At 40.7% G+C, this 23,344-nt stretch overlaps 2 protein-coding genes across 4 annotated transcripts in view; one reads left to right on the top strand and one right to left on the bottom strand.

The window, feature by feature from the left end:
- sntb1 (syntrophin, basic 1) overlaps window positions 1-11,165 on the bottom strand; it is a 37,115-nt gene extending 25,950 nt beyond the window's left edge. Inside the window, exon 1 of the mRNA XM_056380764.1 lies at window positions 10,272-11,165. Coding sequence (XP_056236739.1) covers window positions 10,272-10,818 — 547 coding nt within the window. The 5' untranslated portion in view covers window positions 10,819-11,165. The remainder of the gene's footprint in view (window positions 1-10,271) is intronic.
- On the top strand, window positions 10,478-21,482 carry LOC130172217 (E3 ubiquitin-protein ligase TRIM39-like). Of its 3 annotated transcripts, none has more exons than XM_056380762.1 (2): window positions 10,478-10,614; window positions 19,055-21,482. In XM_056380762.1, the coding sequence occupies exon 2, from the start codon at window positions 19,062-19,064 to the stop codon at window positions 20,856-20,858; it is 1,797 nt and encodes a 598-aa protein (XP_056236737.1). In that variant the 5' UTR covers window positions 10,478-10,614; window positions 19,055-19,061; the 3' UTR covers window positions 20,859-21,482. The 3 variants fall into 3 exon arrangements, with proteins under 3 accessions (XP_056236737.1, XP_056236736.1, XP_056236738.1); XM_056380761.1 differs by lacking the exon at window positions 10,478-10,614 and adding an exon at window positions 18,841-18,958; XM_056380763.1 differs by lacking the exon at window positions 10,478-10,614 and adding an exon at window positions 18,947-18,963.
- The last annotated feature ends 1,862 nt before the right edge of the window (window positions 21,483-23,344 follow it).

The following is a 23,344-nucleotide window of genomic DNA, read 5'->3' on the forward strand; positions in this document are numbered from 1 at the left end:
CTGCAAAGCATAAAGGTGTTTTTTAGCACCTCTCCCACCCTCTGTGGTTGGGGTTAGGACTTAGGTTAGGTTATGGTTAGGTGTTGCAGAGATAATTGGTTAATCAGGTTAAGCATCTACTCAGACGACTTGTTGGGGTTATGGATAAGCTTTGGTTCAGCTTTGGTAAGGGTAAAACACTTACTGACAGAGAAACAACACAGCACCAGTGACTCCCACATCCTGCAGGTGTGTTATGTTAGACGTTAGTCAGCTTTCAATAGCACGAGCCCTTGAGTTGGCAGTGTTGGGTACGACAACCTCCTCTCGAGTCTTAGAGTCTAAAGCCAACCATGGCCACAAAGCCTTCGCTGTAGCTGGCGTGCTCCTCCTTAACAATGTTAACAACCACACGTCAGGGCCACAGCGGCTACAAAGGTACCACATGAGGACCACACAACCTGTGACTGGTCAGCACAGCTGCTTATTTTTTCTACAAGTTTCTGATGCTGGTAGTTTCCTCAGTTATCTCCTTTTCAGCAGTCACATTTACCAGAGGCATTTCCACTGTAAACCTTGTGCTCACTGCGATCCCTGCTTACTATCACTGTAAATACAGCGACAATGCAATGTAAATACGGCGACTGTATGGAACAGTCCCATATTCAGAAATGAAACGAGATGAATCTTCCCACCATCGCTCCTTATCGCAAAATTAATGAAACCATGTAAACACAGTTTCTCTTGGCCATATAATTAAAGTATGATAAGACCTAATCAGGTATAATACATCCCTTATAGTGTTTCAGGGCTGATATCAACAGGAGAAAACAGACGCTGAACCACAAATCAAAACCGATGACTTATTAACCTTTTGCAACGACCACAAATCTGGTTTTAGACGTTACAAAGCCTCACTTAATAATATAAGGAGTGTGACAAAGAGGAAGTGAATGCAAAGAAGCACTGAAACAATATGTCTATTAATCATAATCAAACAGATGATTCACTATTTGTTATTTATCAAGCAAAAATATCCAATATTCTGTAGTCGAAGGATCTAAAATGTGAGGCTCTTCTTTGCCTTTTATTATTGTGAATTGAATATCTTTGGCTTTGGAGTGTTGGTCGTACAAACACCTGCTGTTTGAAGATGTCTCCTTTGGGACTTTGATAGTCTGACAGACATTCACTTTTATTCCAAGATTTTATGGGCTAAACAATAATGAAACTAATCATTAGTTACAGCCCGAATGACAAAGAGATAAGGGAATATGACCTCAAACAAGATGAATATCAAATGATACTGCAATTATGTTGCCACAAGCTCACATCTATCTTCTGAAGTCTTAATACATTTACAGAGCACTTACTTAAGTGACTAAATTGAAAAAAAAATATTATACAGCTATAACATAAATATAATGTTTAGTGGGTAATTTGTTTTCCGTTAACATTTACAAAGACGGACCGGACGGAGGAAATGTAAACTCATTGACAAGCGTCACTGTGGCCAGAAATAGAGCTGTAAGTGTTTCCAGCAGAGGGGAAAATAAATGGGGTGGAGTCCATGTGATCATTACACTGGAAGTGTGTAAATGTGTGTGCATTCCCTTGGGTCATGTTTTTATTCCATTACAGCACCACCGCAGCCAACTCTGCACAATAACCTCGATAGCCTGATAAGAACTTGGAGAGGAGAGGACTCTTGCTACTTGAGTCTTCATTTGAAACCAGGTTTCAAGCCGGTTTTCCGTTGCATTAGTTAAACCAAAATGCCGAAATGTGGAGCTGCCCTCCACCATCTGTCTGATTTTATTTTTCCATTTTCCAGAGAAAGCAAGAGCAAGCACATACGGACACAACTAAATCTTTTTTTTCTATTTTAATTGTGACTCCCACTCTCCACTTCATTTAGAGGTTACCATTACAGTAATTGTGATGCAGACATATGAATTTCACTATCACCAAAGACCAGCTGCTCAACTCCCCAATGAAAATCCAATTCACTTCCCTTGAAAGCTGTTCACTTATTTCTAAAGCACACTCAACCCCAGTCCCTTACACATTTTACAAATGAGGCAATTCATTTCTTCACAAGTGTTTGTGTTGACAGTGAAGCCAGCACTCCATGGATTTCAACTATATCTACCACACACATTCACAATGAATACACACAAACACACACACTTCAGTTATATTTCTCAGTGTATGTGTTGCACAGTACCAACACCCCTTCACACACACACACACACACACACACACACACAAACACACACACACACACACACACACACACACACACACACACATGCTCCCTGCTCTATAACATCAGGTGTAATTACTATATCTGTCTTGTGTCTTTTTCACTTAACGGTCTCAACAATATTTAATGAGGTCTGAAGTCATTGGACTTTCTGCCATATGCTCCGAATGAGGATTTTCTTTGTTTGGTGAGAAAATGTACCAAAGGAAAAAAGAAACTTCCTCTCATCAAGCCTGTGGGAGAAGAATAGAAGGTTTACCATTGGGTGAAGTTGGAAAGAGAACAGACAGAGGTAGAGGTAGAAAAGAAGAAAAATGCTCCTCTGATTGCAGAACGAAGGCTTTCCCTCCTGCGCAGGTATCTGGATACTACAGCAGCACAAAAAGGTCTTTACAAATCCAGCCCCAGGCCATCTTTTTGTAAAGTTTGGACCAATATCTCAAAGAGTTAAAATATTATCTTAAGTGAACGACAAACAGTAACTGAGATGGAAGATTTGAAATGTGCGTAGGTACAATTACTCAGTGATCTTTGAACTTCATGTCAAACAGTTACTAACTCTCTGCAGGCACACGACTTTCAACAAGTAGATAAGAAGACGTGTGAAATATGTGCTTTCATAAGATAACAGTTGGATCGGATGAGGATCTTTGCTAAGACGTCACATTTTAGAAAAGCTTGAAGACGTTTTTTCTCTCTGTTTAACATTTCGACACGTTAAATTGAAGAGATAGTAAAAGTGACACACTATTAGGAAACTGTGGATTAAAGCAAATTAATAGTGTCACTTCTGAATAAAGCACTGAACATCATAATATATTGTTTAGGCTGTAAATGGGGCCATGATAATGTGAATGTGTGGTAGTACATGTGCTGCAAAGTTAATCTAGTAAAAAGTATACAACTGAACTCTGGACACAGAAAGATGAGCATATTTGCAGAAAATCAAATAAGCAAATACAATTGATGTTTTACCCACATAGTTCAGAAGGATGTGAATTCTCCATTACACTAAACAGTAAACCTCCAAAACCTCCCTAAAATGTTAACACAGGGAAATCGGGGACATATTGTTTAAAGAAATTTTGGGCGGTAAATCTGCCTCCATGTGAGAACACAAAGCTTGACAGGCATAGCTACAGTTAAGCGGGGCGGGGATTAGCAAACGGTTGAACCTCCATAGGAACAAAAGCTAGATGTCATCAAAAATTGCAAGTGCATCATCTTTAAAACAAAAATCATATATTCCTCCGTCTTGCTCATCCATATTAAACTGTCTACAACATCATCACGGCAACTTTTCCAAATGCCAAGAGGATGTTTGCACAAAGAAAGATTTGAAAGTATTGAAATAAAAAAGTGGAAAAACTGAACAGCATGAAACCTATCTTCATGATGAGTTAAACCACTGAGCTATGTGTTACATGTTCCATTAGTTCCATAAATGCTGACAAAAACCACCATACTTAACACAAAACCACAACCACAGAAAGTATGAGCAGATGGTAGTTTTTACAGTATGCTGTTGACTCATAGACAGTGTCATGGCTTCAGCAAAAAGCAGTGAAGCAACATAACAGTTTAACAGACTTCAGATTTTGGGTCGTTTGTGGTCACCCTTTTAAATAGTTGCGAAATTCCTAATTGCAGCGTGAAACTGAAGAGTTTCTCCACTGTACAAGAGCTCACTTTTATGATAGCCATCATGAGAAAACTAGGACGAAACAAATACAATGTATAAAGACACAATGATTACACCTGGAGGGGAATGAAGTTTTTGTCTTCTTCAAACAAAGCTGACAGGAAAAACAGATGAGCCACAGCTCTCCGTCTCCGCTTTTGTTTTGGCTGTGTAAACATCCACAGAGGAGAGGAATGAATGATTCAATCTGTTATCCTCGCCACAACAATCACTACTGCAACTCCACAGTTGTTGTTATTATCATCACCATCATCCGCTCTGAGTCAGACTCCACAAACAGTAGCGGAGGAGATGATAGCTTCTCTAATGACATAAACAGTCAGCTGGTAGACACAAAGACTCTCACACACACACACACACACACACACACACACACACATGCACACACCACATATTGATTGTAGCATCAGTCTAGACAACACTGCTGACTAAACGTGATGACACACGTCAATATATTCAAGCAGGCACATGCTGATAAACACAACACACACACACACACATACATACACACACACACACACACACACACACACACACACACACACACACACACACAGACCCATCCAGATGCCAGGTGATGACAGGTACTGCTTGTTAAGGGCTCAACAGGGGAGCTTTTGGGACACTGACTCATTTCCTGTCTGTAGTTTGGCAGATGTTCTTCTTTATTGTACTCTGACTTTGTATTATTAATTTCTTTTGCTTCCACCTTTAGACTATTTGGACTTGTATTGATGCTTATAAATAATACTGTTTGATGCTGTGTCTACACTGAAATACATCTGGTGTCATCCTTACCTTAGGACCCCTAGTTTCAAACTGGACTGTTTCCTCACCATTTCCCATCACATTTATCCATTCTGACCAAAACCATCTCCATTATTTTATTACAGGGTCCTGAAATTACCGTTAATTCATGTAGCCTAGCAACCGTAACTAGGCATGGCAAGGTTGTCAAGCTTTGGATTTCTCTACATGTTGAAGTGATGTTTTGAGTTGTAGTATTAATACCCTGCATCTAAAGAATTTAGAGGGTTGTGTCTTCTTTATTTAGCATTTCCAACCACCATGTGCATAAGATTCCTTTTACAGGGTTCTCGTTTTAAAACGAATAAGTCAGGTGGACACAGTGTTTTCAACCAACTTGCAGAGCTAATGTTAGTTTAATTATCTCGTTAGCTATAGCTGATAACTTTGATAATTCTGATAAGTTGATGGTTTGCTTTGGGAAAATAGATCATTTCAAAATAGCTGGTTGCCAGCTAAATATACCTCTAAAAATACCTCCAATACCTACCTCCAACTATACAGTGCATTGGACCAGTGTATTTTTGGACACTGTAAAGGAAGTTATGTCATAAAAAGTAATGAAAAACATAATTTACCACTTGAAATACTATTTAACAGTATGTACTAAAACATTTTGTTTGCCATTGATGGATACAAATTCTCTGAATATGCTATTATTTGCATAAACACCATGAACTGTTATTGACTACACTACCCATCAGGTTTTGGGCCAGTTAAGTCACTTCCCTCAAAAGGAACAAGCAACATAACGTCCTGTGTGTACAGTAGCAGTCTACACCAATACAGGCTATTGTGGAAAACTAGCACACTTGTCTATGTGGCTAAGTGAAGTTTCAAATATATTAAAAGGTGAAAACATAATTTTGGACAGTTGATGTATTCTACATTATGACAGACTGGGTGGGCAATATTTATCCGCTGTTTCAAAGGCTTTTTTAACACCTTAAATACCAAATACTGTAAAATGTAAACGTTCAAAACTTTAATAGCTACCAGAGGTTTTATAGTAATATGTCAGTGGTCAGTGAAAATAAATGTTGTTTCTTAGCTGCACCATGGGAAGGCTATGTTCAGCCAACACTTTGCTTGATGAATGACCGCTCAGGTACAGTTATCCTAAAACACAAACGTTCTACATAAATAACCTGACCTTTTCTTGTGTGAGTTGATGTAATTTATTTCTCTGTTTTCTGGCTGTTAAACACTCAGTCATCTAAACCTAGAAACGGTTTTTCCATATTCGAATGGTCACTTTCATTTATAAACACAAGTGAATTGAAATAGACAGTTCTCTGTAGGAATTGTTCTCATCCCTTTTCATCTTATCCAAATGACTCTTTATGCTGAGAAAGAATACCCTTAACAGCCCCTTGGTGGGACTGATATTTCAATCATCACTGCATAAAACAACAAAACAAAAATGAAAACAATAGGAGGAAAACAAAACAGAGCAACAGGGACAGAAAAACAGTAACAGCTGGGAACATTAAGAGGTCGCTATCCTTATGTGACCACCTCACAGCCAGGACCGACACCGGCACGTAAAGGGGTCATGTCTCCTGACAGGTTCTGTATGGGAGCTTGTTATGAAGGGGAGGAAGTGGGACAAGAAAGGACACACATCTGTGTATTTGAGATCCTCTGAAACGTTTAAGGGTTCAGTACACTTCAAACAAAGGATTGATTCACATGTTGTCTGACAATGTGTAAGGACAAAAGTGTTCTGTTCCCCTCTGTATATACAGGTATGGACCTCTAAGAGTACTGGGTGAGGCTGATAAATAATGAAATCAAGAAGGGTGTAAACTTAATTATTTCTGATAATTGTGTTGATGCTACATGTGTATTTTTACAGTCAATAAAGAAAACTCTATCAACTCCTATGTATGTTGCATTATGACAGTAGCAGATCTGTAGCTGTAAAAGGTGTAGCTTAACCAAACAGCTGCAGCTAGTCTCTCCAAGTGTGCTCCTCCTGGCTTTATTACACTGCTTTCCGATCTCCTTCCAAGAACTCAGTGTTTTTTGAACGTCTTTGTCTTGACAAAATGAATCATAAAAATGGGACATTCTCTGCTCAGAGGCATCCATGTTGTTCCATCTCTTGTAGTGTTGTCACAACAATAGTTGTGTGGAAAAAAAGTAAGCGTAATAGAGAAGAGTCTACTCTCCACTTCCACGTACCTGGCCATTACGCCTTTTTCACTGAGGACATTTTGACATGTCACAGTAGCAAAACCACAGATGGAAATCGTTTTTAAAAATTGCGGAGTTCTGTTTAGGTGATTCAAGTTCAGAGCCCTGGTATTAGAGATGGGAATTACAGCTCTTTGAAGGGAGCCGGATCTTATGGCTCCATTCCTTTCCTCAAACCATTGTTCTTTTTCTTTGTGGCAGGAGGCCGGCCCTGTAAAGGCGAATGTCTGTCCCTGACTGACTGACTGACTGACTGACTGATGGAGTTACACGACTGCTGCGTTTTTAAGTTGATATTTACAAGACAAAAGTCGTCTAAATATTCTGCTTTATTATTCGGCTTTACATAACCAATCTTTCACTGGACCACCATAATGGCACTGGCTGTGGATGCCAGGGACTCTGTGACTCAGCTGCAGAGCCGTGATTGATCCCCATAGGGAAATTCACTTTTGGCTTGTCAGACTGCACCCTGAGCCACTGAACAGAACCACCAGAGTCAGCACCTCACTCAGGGGTTGGCACTATAACCAAGCAGATGCTCTCTGACATGGGGACTTGAACCTAGGACTGGGAAATTAACAAAAAAGAATCGAAACCGACATTAGAACCTCTCACCGACGCATTCATTCGTTATTATTGTTTGTTTATCGTTTGTTCATTTGTCGTTAATTGTAATTGAGGTAAAAGTTTGAAATAACTGCGATATTGATTTGAAGTCATATAGCAGAGCCCTACTTGAACCCTGGTGCTCTGGTTAGAGGGCAGTTTTTTTTAACCACTGGGTCAATCTGCTGCCTTTTTACAGCCTGCATCAGGTGGGAGTTAGTGGTCGCCGTCTATTTTAGCTGACTCTGTCCTCCATTTTCCTAATGAGTTTCAAGATGGCTTGTCAGTGCTAGAGTAAAATACACAAACTACAAACAAGCACGTGCAAGCTCTCTTGCAAACAGGCAGACCCACTTACAGATAATGCAGGAAAATACAGTGCACTGTGCACACACAGACGCACACTCCTCTCCCATGAGACATGTGCTATCTCCTAACAGTTGGATCAGATGTTTCCTCCTGATCTCTTTCCTCATGTACCACAGTCTGCTTCTCTCACATCTTAGAAAGTGGCTTACACTCAGGAATAAAACAATGAGTTTTCAGGCTTTACATCTCACTGCTCACGTCTTTTTATTTGAAATTTCCCATGCTTGGTTACGTGGTAAGCACCTTTCATGCTCCCTAAGATGCATGAAAGTCATTGGAAATGCACTTTGTCATTTTTTTTTCTTCCTCTATGTTTCACTGCTTTTCCAAATGCAAATGATCTCAGTAAGATTGCAGTTATGGTGAACTACTGTGCTACCCTTAAGTTAAGCCATACTGTCATCTGTACATCAGCCTCATAGCCTCCCTCATTAGCTCTACTTCAGTTTCAGTATCATGCTACTGTAGCTCTCTCCCTCTCAGCACTTTCCCCATTAAATTCACATTTCAGCTCCACCCCCTCCCATTTCTTTCCCTCTCTTCCTCTGTGCCTGCTTCATTCCCTCTTTCTTTATTTCTCATCTCGGTAAGTTTTCAGCTGGGACCTGTTTTACCCTCTGTAGTATATCCCCTGTAACCCCCTGGGAAGGCCCATCACCGTGTTTGCATGTGTATATATATGAGAGAGAGAGAAAGAGGGAGAGAGAGAGAGCGAGAGAGAAAGAGAGAGCGAGAGAGAGCGAGTCAGCAAGAGACACTTTGTTCTTACTATCTTGGGTCCAAGAGTCCTCTCAGGAACAGGAATTAAAAACTCAGAAGTGGGCACATTTTCCGGTGTGTGAAAGTGTTTGTGCCTGCAAACATGTATGTGCACATATGTGTGTGTGTGTGTGTGTTTGTGTTAAGGGGGTAAAATGATGTCAAACCTTCAGTGTGCCTGCCATCAGTCTAATTTTTGGCTAAATACAACTGCAAAACTCCAACTTGGCTGCACTGCTCGTGTGAGTGAGTTGAAAGTAAGTGTGTAGGCTACTGCATATGTGTGTGTGTGTGTGTTTGTGTTTGTGTGTTTATGTGTGTGTGAGAGAGAGAGAGGAGAGAGAGAGACGCTTGAGGAAATGCAGAAGTGGATTTGTTTGAGCGGCCTTGCTTTGAGAAGTGCGTGAGGAGGTAAAGGGAGATGATATGAGTTTGAATCTCCCATGGCACCTCTGATTGCATAATAACGGCTTCCTTAGAAATCCAAACTGTTCTTTTGTGCTAAATCCAGCCAGTCAGCCCCCTGTTTACCAACTATGTCAAAAAGCAAGTGTGTCCTGACAGCAAAGTGGCATCACATTACACCCTTTAAATACAGTGTCTTCCCCTCTTCAGCTGTGAATTAAATAAATTTGCTGAGATGCCAGAAAAACAGTTTCACTTCTGTTCAATTTGGCTCACTGGGAGAGAGACTGTGTGGCGACAACCAACTGTGACTTAATCAATAAATAAGAAAACAAATTTCATTAAATGAGATACGAATAGTAGTGAGTGAAATGAATGCAAGAAAAATACCATATTTCGTTTCTTAGCCCTTATTAATAACCAGTAGCTCCTTTCTCTAATGGAAAATAAATTGCATCCTACAGCAGAGGTTTTCATTCCCGGAGCCGTGCTGGTTTTCTTTCTGTTTGTCCAATCAGGGAGGGACTTATACCTGGGAGGCTAAGTGAATGCAATCAACTGGCAGGTAGAATAGAAAAAACTTGCAGTAGCGTATTTGTGTCCTGAGAACCAGGATTGGCAAAAGAGCCACTGACCTACTGGAGGATATGCATAAAAAACCCAACACCAGTCTAGGAAACAGGCAGCCATGTAGAGTGAAAACTCACAACACGACATGACATGTGTCCCTCTCTGAAAGGTGAGGGCTCAGGCTTAGTAAGGGGATCTCTGCCAGAGGTTACATTAGGTCTCCATAAAAATAAAAAAGGAAATTCACCAGCATTTCTTAAATATCTTCCAAACACTGAATGTGCTTAGCTAAACTGAGATTTAACTCTTATCTCCGCAGGTATGCAGAACAACCTTTCACCAAAACATATCAATACAAGCACTGACAGTCACATGGGGGCTTCCTGAAAAAGGACCTTATGCTGTGGGAGCTCACTAGATGAATGAGGGCATGCATGTGGGATGAAAAAAAAAAAAAAAAGTGTGGGATTCCCTGAAACATACACTCTCCACTCTCTCTCTCGCTGTCATCCCCTCACACACACACACACACACACACACACACACACACACACACACACACACACACACACACACACACACACACACACTGTCCAGCCTGCATACCTTCCATGGTCACCTCCTTCCCGGCCCGTTTCAGCGCCTGCACAGCCTCGTCGTGGGTCGCGTCCCGCAGGTTCATACCGTTCACGGACAGGATGGCGTCCCCGACGTACAGAGCCTGGGTCTGGTCCGCTGCGAGCCCCTTGAATATCTTGCTGATGAGGATGGGCATTTTATTCTCCTTCCCCCCTTTGATGCTGATCCCGAGCCCCCCGATCTCCTGCTTGGTCACCTTAACGCACCGCTTTCTGTTGGCGATCGCCTCGGGCACTCGCTCCGGGAGGTCCGTGAACGCGGAGCGCAGAGTTTGGGGTCCGTTGTTGGAGTTGGTGTTATTGTTGTCCAGGTAAGATCCGTTGGCAACGCCGTTAGAGTTGACATTGTCGGTCACGTTGTCGTTAGCGCTGCTCTCTTCGCAGCTTAACGTGAGCGCTTCCTCGTTCAAGTTGACCAAAACTTTGTGCCACCGCTCCCGCACCAAAACCTCCACAAATCCACTTTTTTGCACTCCGGAGGCACCAGAAACTCCCGTCGCTATTACCACCGCCATCTTTGGAGCATTTCTTAACAAGTGATTTAGTTCCCAGCGCACTCTCACACACCAACTTCCACCCTGTCTCCCTCACGCTCAGGCTGGACTTTGCCCCTCAGAAGTTTTCTGCGGGACTTGTCAAGCGTCCCGACCAACCAGCCCGAGCCCTTTGGGCACAGGCTGCCCTCCGCTCCGCCTGCCTGAGATCCTATCTGCTGGGTGGAGTTTACTCCCCCCGCCGTCAGCGATCCCATCAGATCCTGCATGCACAAAATGTCTTCATCATTTCCCCAGAATATTTGAGACGTGACAAGTGATGCATTGGTGAATATATCAAGTACCAAACAATCTTTACAGAACATGCAGTACTTTATCAGTTTCACTTGCATCATGTTGGTGACATTTACCATGAAATACAGCCTCCTGTGATGTTATATGTATTGACGTATATACTGGCCATAGAAGGAAATCTGTTTCATGAATAAAACCATCATTTTGTAGTGTGCGTTCTTTGGCCACGTGGAGATGGAGATGTGAAAGAAAACTCGACCTTTCCATTTTGGTTTACTGTTTTACAACATTATTTTAACTAAATAGACTAATTCAAAATGTCACTGACTTTTACAGCCTTCAAATGTCCATTGGGTCCCACTCTGCTGTTCGCGTTCACGTTGCAGAAGTGCGATCGGTTACGCGCGTACAGGAATGCGCCTGTGCCGGTTTTTGATGTTTGAAAGAGAGAGGGAGCGAGGGCGTATTGCTGGGGAGCTCCAACACGGAGAGACCCCCCCTCTGAAACTTTGCTCTCCATCTCTATTATTATTATTATTCCAAAGGACATCCTCTCCTCGTGCCCTCTCAATCCCACTGGCTCACAAGTGAGTGAACTGAGAGCGTGAGGGTGCAGCCAGTGTTATCAGTAAAATGACTGGAGCCGCTGGGTGCCCCCCTGGCCAGACGGACCGTCTTTCACCGGGATGACCCCGGTTCAAGCGCTGTGTGTGTGTGTGTGTGTGTGTGTGTGTGTGTGTGTGTGTGTGTGTGTGTGTGTGTGTGTGTGTGTGTGTGTGTGTGTGTGTGCGCGCGCGAGCGAGCGAGCGGCTGAGAGGACACTGGCAGCTTCAGTCTGCAGGACCTGGTGATATTAAGGGGAAAAACTCACCAAGCAGCTGCTGTGACTTCAGCGAGGGCTTTAAGTACCAAGAATCTTCGGCATTTTGCATGTAACACTTCGCTCTATACATTTGCATTTTTCTTTAGAAAAGCTTTCACTTTGAATCACGGCATCCTTGCTTAATAAACCACGCTTCACACTGATCTGTTAGAAATGTAGCTACGACACCTACTGGTGACACTGTAAATTGACGTTTACCTGTCGGTCTGGCATTACACTGAATTCAATATGAAAGCCCACTCTAGTAAACAAAAACATACACATATACCAAGCCAGATAATGAACAAACTGCATGCTGGGAGTTTTTAATTACCTACATAATTTTAAGTTCAACTTATGCACTTATATTTCTGTAGTGACATAATGTCTTGTCCCTGGTGAAATAAAGATTAGTCATCCAAATTAATAATCTAAAGATTATTAATATTTACTTTATTGAACAAAACATGTTGTAATTCATTTAAATGCACAATAGTGTTCCATGTTCCTCAGGTTAAGGTTTTTCATAGAATATTCAAACTTCACAAATTTGACTCAGTTGAACATATTAAAACTCAAGTCACACCAAGCTGCTTGTCAACAAGCTTTAAATCACCTCTTTTCATGCGTGCATGGAGACTTTCTTTAAGGACAGGAGTTCAGAAATTCTACTTTTGGATATCCAACATATGAAGGAGGCATGGGAGACTAGAATATGTGCAGTATATAAGGTGCTGCTCTGTCCTGTTCTCTTCATTGCTTTATATTATTGTGTCAATGTGTGACTTGGCCGCATGCTGCTGAATTTAAAAAGATTGAAAAAAATAGTTGATCTACATTTTAACTTATATCAAAGGATACATGTAATTATTTTTAGAAATAAATACATTATACATATATATACTGTACATATATATATAGAATTTAATATATGTCAGTGTATGTGTCATAATTAATCAAATTGTGTAATCATGGGAATATATAGTACAGGAATGCTGTACAAAGCTTCCCCCCTGCCCTGTAAACCACACTAGATCATTACTACTGAACTGCACTGAAGAGGGGATTAGCTTATTTATTTTGAGAGAGAAACAGAAATAGGAAGAATGTTTTGGTTTAATGAGGTGTAGGAGCTACAATTGATTTTTACTTTTATATGGAAATGAGTTATCGGATTTAATGCACATTCTTTGTTGTGGTAATGACCTTCAAAACAAACAAACAAACAAAGAATGTAATCTTATTAAAGGTGATGGTATTTAAAGGTTGTTAATGAATCTTTTTAAAATCCTCAGTCAGCCAGCATTTTGATTACATTATTTTTTTTCCCATTGCAACAGGGAGCAGCGACATAGACAGGTATGGTTACACACAACCACAGTCACACATGGGTTTTGTGTTATTGGTGTATGAACAGGCTCTTCAGAGTAATTAAGAGAATCAAGTGTCCTGCACAAGAGCACTTCATGCTTCCTCCCTACATGGTTTTTATATAGAATATGAGATTGGTTACCAAATGAACGTCATGACCCAATTTATTTCTGACTGAAAAACAGACTGTAGAAACTTTGTTCCCCCTTGGTAATGTTCTCTCCTCACCCACTCCTCTCCACCTTCTGTCATCCTCTTTATTCTAGCTTTGCTCTTTTGGTTTCTTTCTCTACCTCCACAACTATTCATCTCCTTGTCCTTTCCCATTCTCCATTAATACTTCCTTGCTCTTTTTGTTTGTTGTAGTTTCAAGATTCTATCCGCACCTAACAGTGTGGAAAATAGGAACAGATGAACCAGCTTTGTTTAAGACACATTCTTTCTGTCAACAAAAATAATTTATATCAGCAATATTCACAAGTCTGAAATAATCTGGAATAAAGAGAGACAACACATCATAAATTATATCAGTAACCACAGTTAGGGGGTTACATTCAAAGAGATCTTTGTAGAACATGTGAACAACCTCCACAGGCTGCATGTGTAGACATTTTCTGAGATTCCTCCTCTCTTCAATAATTTAACTTTATCACTTGTTCTTATACTTTTCCATCTATCCATTCACTTGTCCCTCCCTCTCCCACATCTACCTCATCTCTCTGTTTCTCTTTGCTAATATCACTGTAGGAGAATAAAAAAGCAATAAATCATTGATGGTTGTTAGCTTTAAAACCTCTCTAGATATTTCGATGGTCCCTGTGTTTGGTTCATTCTGCTGTTGCTGTGCTCTCTATCTCCTGGGCTGCAGACCAATTAGGGGCTTAATCAGCAGCATGGGACACACCTGGGCCCAGTGCACCCATGCATATAAGCCAGAGCACTCAGTCAGTGTAATGGGGGAGGCAGATGTCCTCACCCCCACACAGTTCTGCATTGTTTTGTCACCTGTCTTTGTTGCACCCTAAGAGCTGGGTTTTTGCAGGTGGAGTGGGGCTTTTTACTACAGTTTATTTGCATAGCCTTTGTAGGTGGAGTTGGTCATTTGTGAATTAAGTGTGTAATCAGTGTAGAATGGTAAGTTGCATAAAGTGCTACAGGGATACACTTTTGGACAGATATATTCTGTTTTAAGTAAGTTGTCAATGTTGTGGTTTTGGTGTTTTGGAGTGTCTGTTTTTCTGTCAGATAGTAGGTACTCTAGTGTTTTTGTGGCACAGTTGAATACAGGCTCTCCTTTTACATTGGTAAATTTAGTTTTTTCACAGCTTACCCCCCTGGTTAGGCTGTGCAAATGTTTCCTGCTGGTGTTGAGAGCTGCTGGCATTTGTGCAAAGCAGCATGAACACCTGTGCTCAGTAAACCTCATGAGAAAAAGCATCATTATGATCATAAGACTGATTATTGTATATTAGGGCTGCAGTTGGACAAGTCGTGGACTACTTGGAGGCACTTGATCTACAGCCCTATGCTCTTAATGTTTCTGTTTCCAACTTGCTGGACTTTAACTTTCCTCTTTTGACTTTCCCTTCAAGCTTTCCAATTTGCTTCACCAGGCACTGGGGGCTGCGGAGTTGAGGGCATGGCAGACTGGCCTTGTTGGAGAGACCAAGGGCAGTTACTTATTTTTGATAAGAGCACACTTTATATTTATTTGTTGTCTTATGGTTTGTGGTTGCTTCTCATGGGGGGAGTGGTCTCTCTGCTTGGTTAACTCTGTTGTTGCTATGCTTTCTGCCTCCTGGGCTGCAGACCAATTAGGAGCTTAATCAGCAGAATGGGACACACCTGGGCCCAGTGTGCTGATGCATATAAACCAGAACAGCATTATATTACATACAGCAGGCTATTTCCTGAAGAAGGTTCAGGAGATAAAAGAAGTAGTGGACACAGAGGAAAGCCAAAGATCAAGCAATAACAAATATCAGGGCTTCACTTCTTTAGCCTTGATCCAAAGGTGACCGGCTGGATCAGAGAGTGATTTGAGGAGAAGCAGAAAGACAGGCTGAGGTGCTGGTCATAGAGCTGGAGAGGGAAATCAATGAGCTCCAGAGGAGCGGCACTAAGCTGGAGCAGATCTCATCAAGAGCTACCTGTCCTCCTCGCCCCTCTCCACACACCAAGAACTGGTCTGACATCAGTATCAGTGGTCAGCACTGTTTGAAGGACCTGAGCTATGGTGAAGATGAAGCGTTCTGTGTAATGATCTGATGCATCATTTATTCATTTTTCCTGTTTCCAGTTTTTTTTTCTCTGTATTATGTTTTGACAGAGAAATCATCAAAGTTGATTTTTTGGTCAAATCTGCAAGTTAGAAACAAGGATGCCAGCCAAGTATTTGCCTAGACATGTTTTACCTTTTTATTAAAACAAGTGTTCTCTCGACCACAGGAGGTTACACTCAAAGTTTAGCTGGACACCAGTGATGTTCATCTGTGTGTGGTGGCAACAGTGAAGTGGTTCGCTAGCTTCTGTCCTGTTCCAGCACCATGGACAGTTCTGCCACTGAAGCCACCTGTGGTTTACCAAGGTCCAGCTGACACAGGAAGAGTCATATTTCCTAATTTACCTCTTATCAGTTAATCATTTCTGAAATGAATCAGCCACTATTTATAAAAAAAAAAAAAAAAAAAAAGGCTCTTCAGTGCCTCAGTCTGCACTTAAGGGAGAGTAAACACACTGATGTGGGATTTTACATTCAAGTTACAGATTGAACATCACTGTAGTGAGGATGGGGAAAGAGGCTCTATTCAAATACACCACTAGAGGGAGCAATCTACTCACCTTTCATACAACACAGTTTAGTAAGAAATATTTTACTTGAGCCACCACATTTTAACCCTTTTTATTTTTCTTTTTTAAAGGAAAGATCATGTTCCACTTGAAGCTTGAAAAATAGTCACTTAAAGCTTCTTGTTTTTGAATGTAAATTTGAAAGTTGTAGAAGATTACAGCCTTTTTATATACAAGAGAGGAGCTTTAGCTTCAATGGATCAGTCAAAAATAAGAAACTTTCTGTCGCAAGGTGATGGGAATGATTTGATGTGGCTCACACAGGTACACAGAATAAAAACACAGCATTGGAGGAAAAATATAGAGTTGAGAATAGTTTGGCTGTAATATTTTTAATATATTTGTTGTAGCCCTTTACCTCATCTCTGTGCACTTATTGAATAGCTGTTGTGTTTAGTATTAAACCAAGGTCTCCTACTGCACTGAGGCTTTAGTGTTCCTCACTTGTAAGTCGCTTTGGGTAAAAGCATCTGACAAATGAGTAAATGTGAACAGCCTGATGGGAGGAGCTGGAATAAGTTATGGAGGACGTGTTGGGGTTCCTGTGTAATGAGGGCTGTTTTTTACGTCTAACTGCCTGGGTGTACAGTTCTGATAGTGAGAACTGGGTGGTGCCTGTTATCTTACTTGTGTGGTTACTGAAAGTTGCATGGTGCAAGAAAGGGTTTTTTTTTTTTTTTTTTTTTTTTGCTTTTCTTTCTATCAGGATATGGACTTGAAAGTGATGAATGACTCAATGAGTGACCTGTGGACAGATGTTCAAATGTCTCTTCTAACATTAAAACCTCTGATTTGTACTGTCCACTTTAAGGCCCAGGTATCTGAAGACATCCACCTGCTCCACCACCTGCCCTTTTTAATTCCTTTCCAACATCAAGGCATTTGACTAGAGCTGGACTCCGGTCTCTGCCCATCATGGTGTTGAGCCCTTGCCATGCCTCCCTTACTTTTCCAGTGGTGAACTTTTCTCTAAATCACTTACCCTCTATCGGTCACCACACAAAAGTGCCACTTTCTTTTAATTTATGCATACTTACCTGTAGTAACCCAGGGCTTGTTGTTTGGGACCAGCCTGACATGCTTAGATTGCATAACGGTGTCAGCATAATAAGTCACTTAGGAAGGAGATTGAGTCCATTTTTTAATTTTCTCTGGAAATTGTCTGTCTTCAGTTTTTGTCTGTACTGTGTTAGTAACATTGTGGTCAGAGCAAACAAACATATGCTTGATGTACAGTTGAAGTCAGAAGTTTACATACATGTATGTTGAAGTCATTAAAACTCTTTTTTTTTTTTTTTCAACCACTCCACAGATTTGATGATTTCAAACTATAGATTTGGCAAGTCTGTAGTCTGATGAAACAAAAAATAAACTGTTTGTCCATTATGACCATTGTATGTTTGTAGGAAAAAGGGTTAGGCCTGCAAGCCGAAGAACACTATCCCAACCGAGAAACACGGGTGACAGCATCATTTTGTGGGGGTGCTTTGTAACAGGAGGGACTGGGCCACGTCACAAAATAGATGGTATTATGAGGAAGGAAAAATGCATGCATATATTGAACTAACATCTCAGCCAGGAGGTTAAAATTTGGTTGCAAATGGGTCTTCCAAATGGACAATGACCCCAAGCATACTTCCAAAGATGTAGCAAAAAGGCTTAAGGACAACAAAATCAAGTTATTGAAGTGGCCGTCACAAAGCCCTGACTTCAATCCATTTGAAAATTTGTGGGCAGAACTGAAAAAATGAATGTGTGCAAGGAGGTCTACTACTCTGACTCAGTTCCACCAGTTCTCTCAGGAGGACTGGGAAAAAATTCCAGAAACCTTTTGTAAGAGGCTTGTGGAAGGCTACCAGAGCCGTTTGACCCAAATTAAACAATTTAAAGACAATGCTACCAAATACTAACGAAGTGTATATGAACTTCTAATGGAAGAAAAAAACAGCTGAAATCATTCTGTCTACTATTATTCTGACATTCCATGTTCTTAAAATGAAGTAGTGATCTTAACTGACCTAACACAGTAATGTTTAGTAGGATTAAATGTCACAAATTGTGCAAAACTGAGTTTAAATGTATTTGGCTAAGGTGTATGTAAACTTCTGCCTTAAACTATACTGTGAACACAAACGGTCAGATCCACTACTCACTAGAATAACATATATTCATTGTCTTGCCTTTTTCTGTCTAATCAGTTTTCAACTGCTTTAATATATAATCTGAGGTTCATTAAAAACATGTAAGACATGCTGTCATAGTGACTGCTCGGGTACAAGTTCTGACTGTCATTTACCGCCCACTGGGACAAACAATGAGATATCATTCCTTTGAAGTTAACCCTGTCAGAGCGGAGACTTTACAGACTCTATCACACTAGCTGACTTGATTCAGAGATGAATTTCCTTTGCTTTTAGTGTTTGAGTTCGAGGCACAAATGCACGATGCAGTGTTCTTTTAGTTGAGTGGATTTGTAATTACACTATGACACAAAAGAGACTTAAATGGCAACAGCAAGAAGTAATTAAGGATTCTTTATTAGCTTTATTATTGCTCAAAATCCTACTACATATCATATTTGTATGATTAGGGTCAAGTGTTAAGGGGTTAATGTCATGTAGGAAGAGCAGCTGGGAGGAGTATCAAAGAGAGGAGGAGCACCGTTGCGTCATTTACAGAGAAATGAAACTTTGTGGTTCTGCACAAAACATAACAACTGTTAAACGCAGTTCAGTTTGTCCATTTGTGTCTGAAGAGAGACAGCAGAGCTGAGCATCAACAAAGGTGAGGTGCGACTCCTGGATTTACCCAACAATACTATGATGTTGTAGGATATTTGTAGATTTTATGTATATTGAATTGATTGGTTCTCTCCTCTAGATAGAAAATGGACTCAGCCAGTAGTTTCCTGTCTGAAGATCAGTTCCTGTGCTCCGTCTGCCTAGATGTTTTCAACGAGCCTGTTTCTATTCCATGTGGACACAACTTCTGCAAGACATGTATCACCAAACACTGGGAAGGCAAAAACCAGTGTCACTGTCCACTGTGCAACAAGAAGTTCAACAAAGGGCTCAAACTTTGTGTCAACACAGGATTCAGGGAGGTTGTGCAGAATTTCAAGAAGCATTGTGTCATATCTACAACTAATGTCCCTGTTAAACCAGGGGAGGTGCCATGTGACTTCTGCCTTGGCATCAAGTTCAAAGCCTACAAAACATGTTTGGTTTGTTTGGCCTCTTATTGTGAAACACACCTGGAGCCTCATCAGAGAGTTGCTGCCTTAAATAGACACAAACTGACTGATCCTGTGCAGAACCTGGAGAACAAGATTTGCAAGAAACATAATTGGATTTTAGAGCTCTTCTGCAGGAATGACCTGACTCGGGTTTGTGTCCTGTGTACAGAACATAGCACTCATGATACAGTTCCATTAAAGGAGGAGTATGAAAAGAAGAAGGCTCAGCTGGAGCAGAAAAAGGTGGAAGTACAGGTGATGATACAAGAGCGGCAAAAGAAGGTTCAGGAGATAAAAGAAGTAGTGGACACCAAGAGGAATGACAAAGATGAAGCACTAGCAAATACTGTTCAGGTCTTCAGTACTTTGGTAGCCTCGGTTCAAAGCAGCATGGCTGGGCTGATGAGTGTGATTGAAGAGAGACAGCAAGCAGCAGAAAGACAGGCTGAGGTGCTGGTCAAAGAGCTGGAGAGGGAAATCAATGAGCTCCAGAGGAGCGACACTAAGCTGGAGCAGATCTCACGCACTGAAGACCACCTTCAGTTCATCAAGAGCTTCCTGTCCTCCTCCTCCTCCTTTCCACACACCAAGAACTGGTCTGACATCGGTATCAGTGGTCAGCACTGTGTGGAGGACCTGAAGAGAGCTATGGTGAAGCTGGATGTGACGCTCACCAAAGAGACAGAGCGTGCTACTCAAGAATTCAGGGCGTGCTGTGGTAAAATCCTTGCTGAAGAAACTGACACAGTGAAGAAAGCTGCACTAACAGTCACAGATCTAGAGACTCTACCTAAAGGTGTCAAGTTGGACGCAATCCGGCAGCAGTATGCAGTGGACATGACCTTTGACCCATGCACTGCAAACGATCTGCTCCTGTTTTCAGAGGATTTAAAACAAGTGCGCACTTCTCACCTTTGGTGGTTTGCAGATGAAGTCCCACACAAATTTAACAGATATGCCTACGTCCTGGGAAAAAAGGGATTTTCTGAAGGGAGATTCTACTTTGAGGTTGAGGCCACAAGGAAGACTGGCTGGGATTTAGGAGTAGTCAGAGAGTCAACGCGTGGAAAGAAGGCACCCACACCAAACCCCAGGAATGGAGTCTGGATCATTAGATTGAGGAACAACACCAAATGCACGGCTTTAAATAACACTATTGTCAACCTCTCCTTGAGAAAGAAACCTGAGAGGATCGGGGTGTTTGTAGATTATGAGAAGAGGCTGGTCTCCTTCTATGACGTGAATACTGCATCTGTGATCTACTCTTTCACTGGCTGCATATTCAATGAGAAAATCTTCCCATTCTTTAGCCCCGGCCCCCCTGAGGATGGTATAAACTGTGCCCCCCTGGTCCTCTCACCTGCCAAAGACTCAACCACGTGGGAAAAATTTTCAGAGTCTGTAGGCCTGATTATTACTCTCATTGCTCTGGTTTTGATGTGGATGTAAAAAAATACATCTTCTTTTTTTTTTTTTTTTACAAGGTCTAGAGTTGAAACAGATTTTGATTAAATCTAAATCCAATAAAATCTGATTATGATTAAGGTCAGTTCTTGGATATTTTAGAAAAACAACACCATGCATACTAGTATACAGACCCGCAGACGACCTGCAGACTTAGCTCAGTTTACTGGAAATAATTACTTACTTCCTCAGTAAATTATTTTTGGTATTTGTTGTATACAATGTTACATGTTTTTTTCCATACATTTAGAGTGTATTTTTGTAATTATACTAATCATGCTCATTTGACAAAAGTCTTTTTAAAAAAAAAAGAGTTCAACTAAAAAGGTGTTTTACAACATCTTAAAAAGCTTTATGCAGTGGTGGATGTACTTATAGAGACAGAGAGGGTTTAAACCAGTGACCCCTTCCAGTTACAAACTCTGTCTGCTGCTTAATTATGTGTAACAAAATGGCAATATATCATATACACCAAGTCTATAAATCACAATACATGTTTTGGAAGTTGTTATTATGACTTTGCATGCTTGCTTTGTCATTTGCTCTTGAATTTTCTGTTTGATACGCAAAATGAATTTACATAAAGTTTTGCTTCTCAATGAAACATGATCGTAGTGTCATTTCTGAAATGATTCGACCACTGTAAACATTTAGAGGATCTACTGTCCCTCAGCCTGCTGAGCTGGTATCAGTATGTTTATTCTCCCTAAAGTGCTTGGTGGGATTCTAGTTTCATGTCACAGGTTGAAGATCACTGTTGTGAAAATGGCGACAGAGGCTCTATTCAAATACACCACTAGAGGGAGCAATCTACTCACCTTTCATACAAACAGCAGCACTCACTTCCCAGTCGATTCAGATAGAGATAAAAACATGTTAGTTTAGACAAGAAACATTTTATTTGAGCCACTGAGCGACCACATTTGAACTTTGAGACACAGATATTATTCTTTTGAAGTTAACCATTTAAGAGCAGAGACTTTGCTGACAATATTGCACTAGCTGACTTGATTCAGAGATGAATTTCTGGCTTTTAGTGTTTGAGTTAAAGGCACAGATGCTCAATAGTATTTTAGTTTTTTTTTTTTTCTCTTTTATTGTCATTGTCATTAAAGCTTGTGAATTAATTACTCGCCTCAGACTGAGACTAAAATCAAAAGTTTGTTAAACACAAATTTAAACTTAACAGTGAAACTGCATTATGCAACACATGTCTTTATGTTTAACGTAGATATTGCTGCATATATTGCTATATATATCAGACTTTAAACAGTTTAAAGTATTAGAGAAGAACATCTTGGATCAGTTGGCATGTACTTCGTTACAAACACTCATTGCATTCTTGTCCCCGTTGGGATCAACTGTAAGCATTTAAATGATCCCCTGACTTTTCATTAAGCATCATCACATCAACACTTTCAGTTTTTGTTTCTGACAAAATACCTGTGAAAACATTCCCATCAGCCTCAGTTGTAGTTTCTGTTGCTAATTACTGCTAACAGGCTAAATACCTGATCAACACGCCAGCTGGTCACAATCTTTACATGAAAGAAAGACAATTGTTTGAACATGGAATATGATAAAGCTTAAAATCTGTTTGTGTAACCTGTTGGTACTTTGCTCTGCGTCATGAGGATGAAAAAACATTGCACATTGAACAAAATCACTTTCAATTAATTTCAATTCCAATATCATCTTGTTCCCTCTGTGGTTTAACTGGCAAACCTGGTTATTTTTGTTTTGTTTTACTGACCGGTACCAGCAGCTGAACACATCTGTCATCCCACTCATGCCTAAAAACCAGGTTTAACATTCCTTCACAGTAATTCAACAGATGAACTAAGAGTTATAAAATGTCTCCGGAAACCAGCCAGGTCTGGTCTGCACAGTATTCTGTCTCAAACGCAGCAGCCAATAATTCAGACAGGGAGGCGTCAAAGAAAACATGGATGGCCTAAAAACATGTAAGCTGTGAAGTTTGAGCTGCAGCTTCGTTGTTGCTCAGCTGGTCAGATCATTTCATTTTTCAGTCCAGCACTCAGTCTGTCATTCATTTGGAAAATGCGAGATTGTCAGCTAACCAGTTGAGGAAAATAAAACAACTCACATCTCACACACACACACACACACACACACACACACACACACACACACACACACACACACACACACACACATTTTTAAAATAATCATAAGGCCTGTTCGATTGAGGCTCTGTGATGCTGTTCCAAAATCAGAGAAGTGCTTAAAGGAGCAATGCATTAAACTATCCAAAATGAATCTTACTACAGTATGAAGCTGACCCTGGTATTTTGGGAACATTTGCATTTTAAGGATTTAATGAGATGCCCATGTTTAGAGAGAAATCCAAACACAATTACAGGTAACATTTAACAAGACAGATGTCAACAGCAAAACTAGCACCACAAAGTTTTTTTTTTAAACTGAATGCTAATGTTTGCATGCTTACA

This window comes from Seriola aureovittata, chromosome 7 (assembly GCF_021018895.1).
Source record: "Seriola aureovittata isolate HTS-2021-v1 ecotype China chromosome 7, ASM2101889v1, whole genome shotgun sequence".
Classification (NCBI taxonomy): domain Eukaryota; kingdom Metazoa; phylum Chordata; class Actinopteri; order Carangiformes; family Carangidae; genus Seriola; species Seriola aureovittata.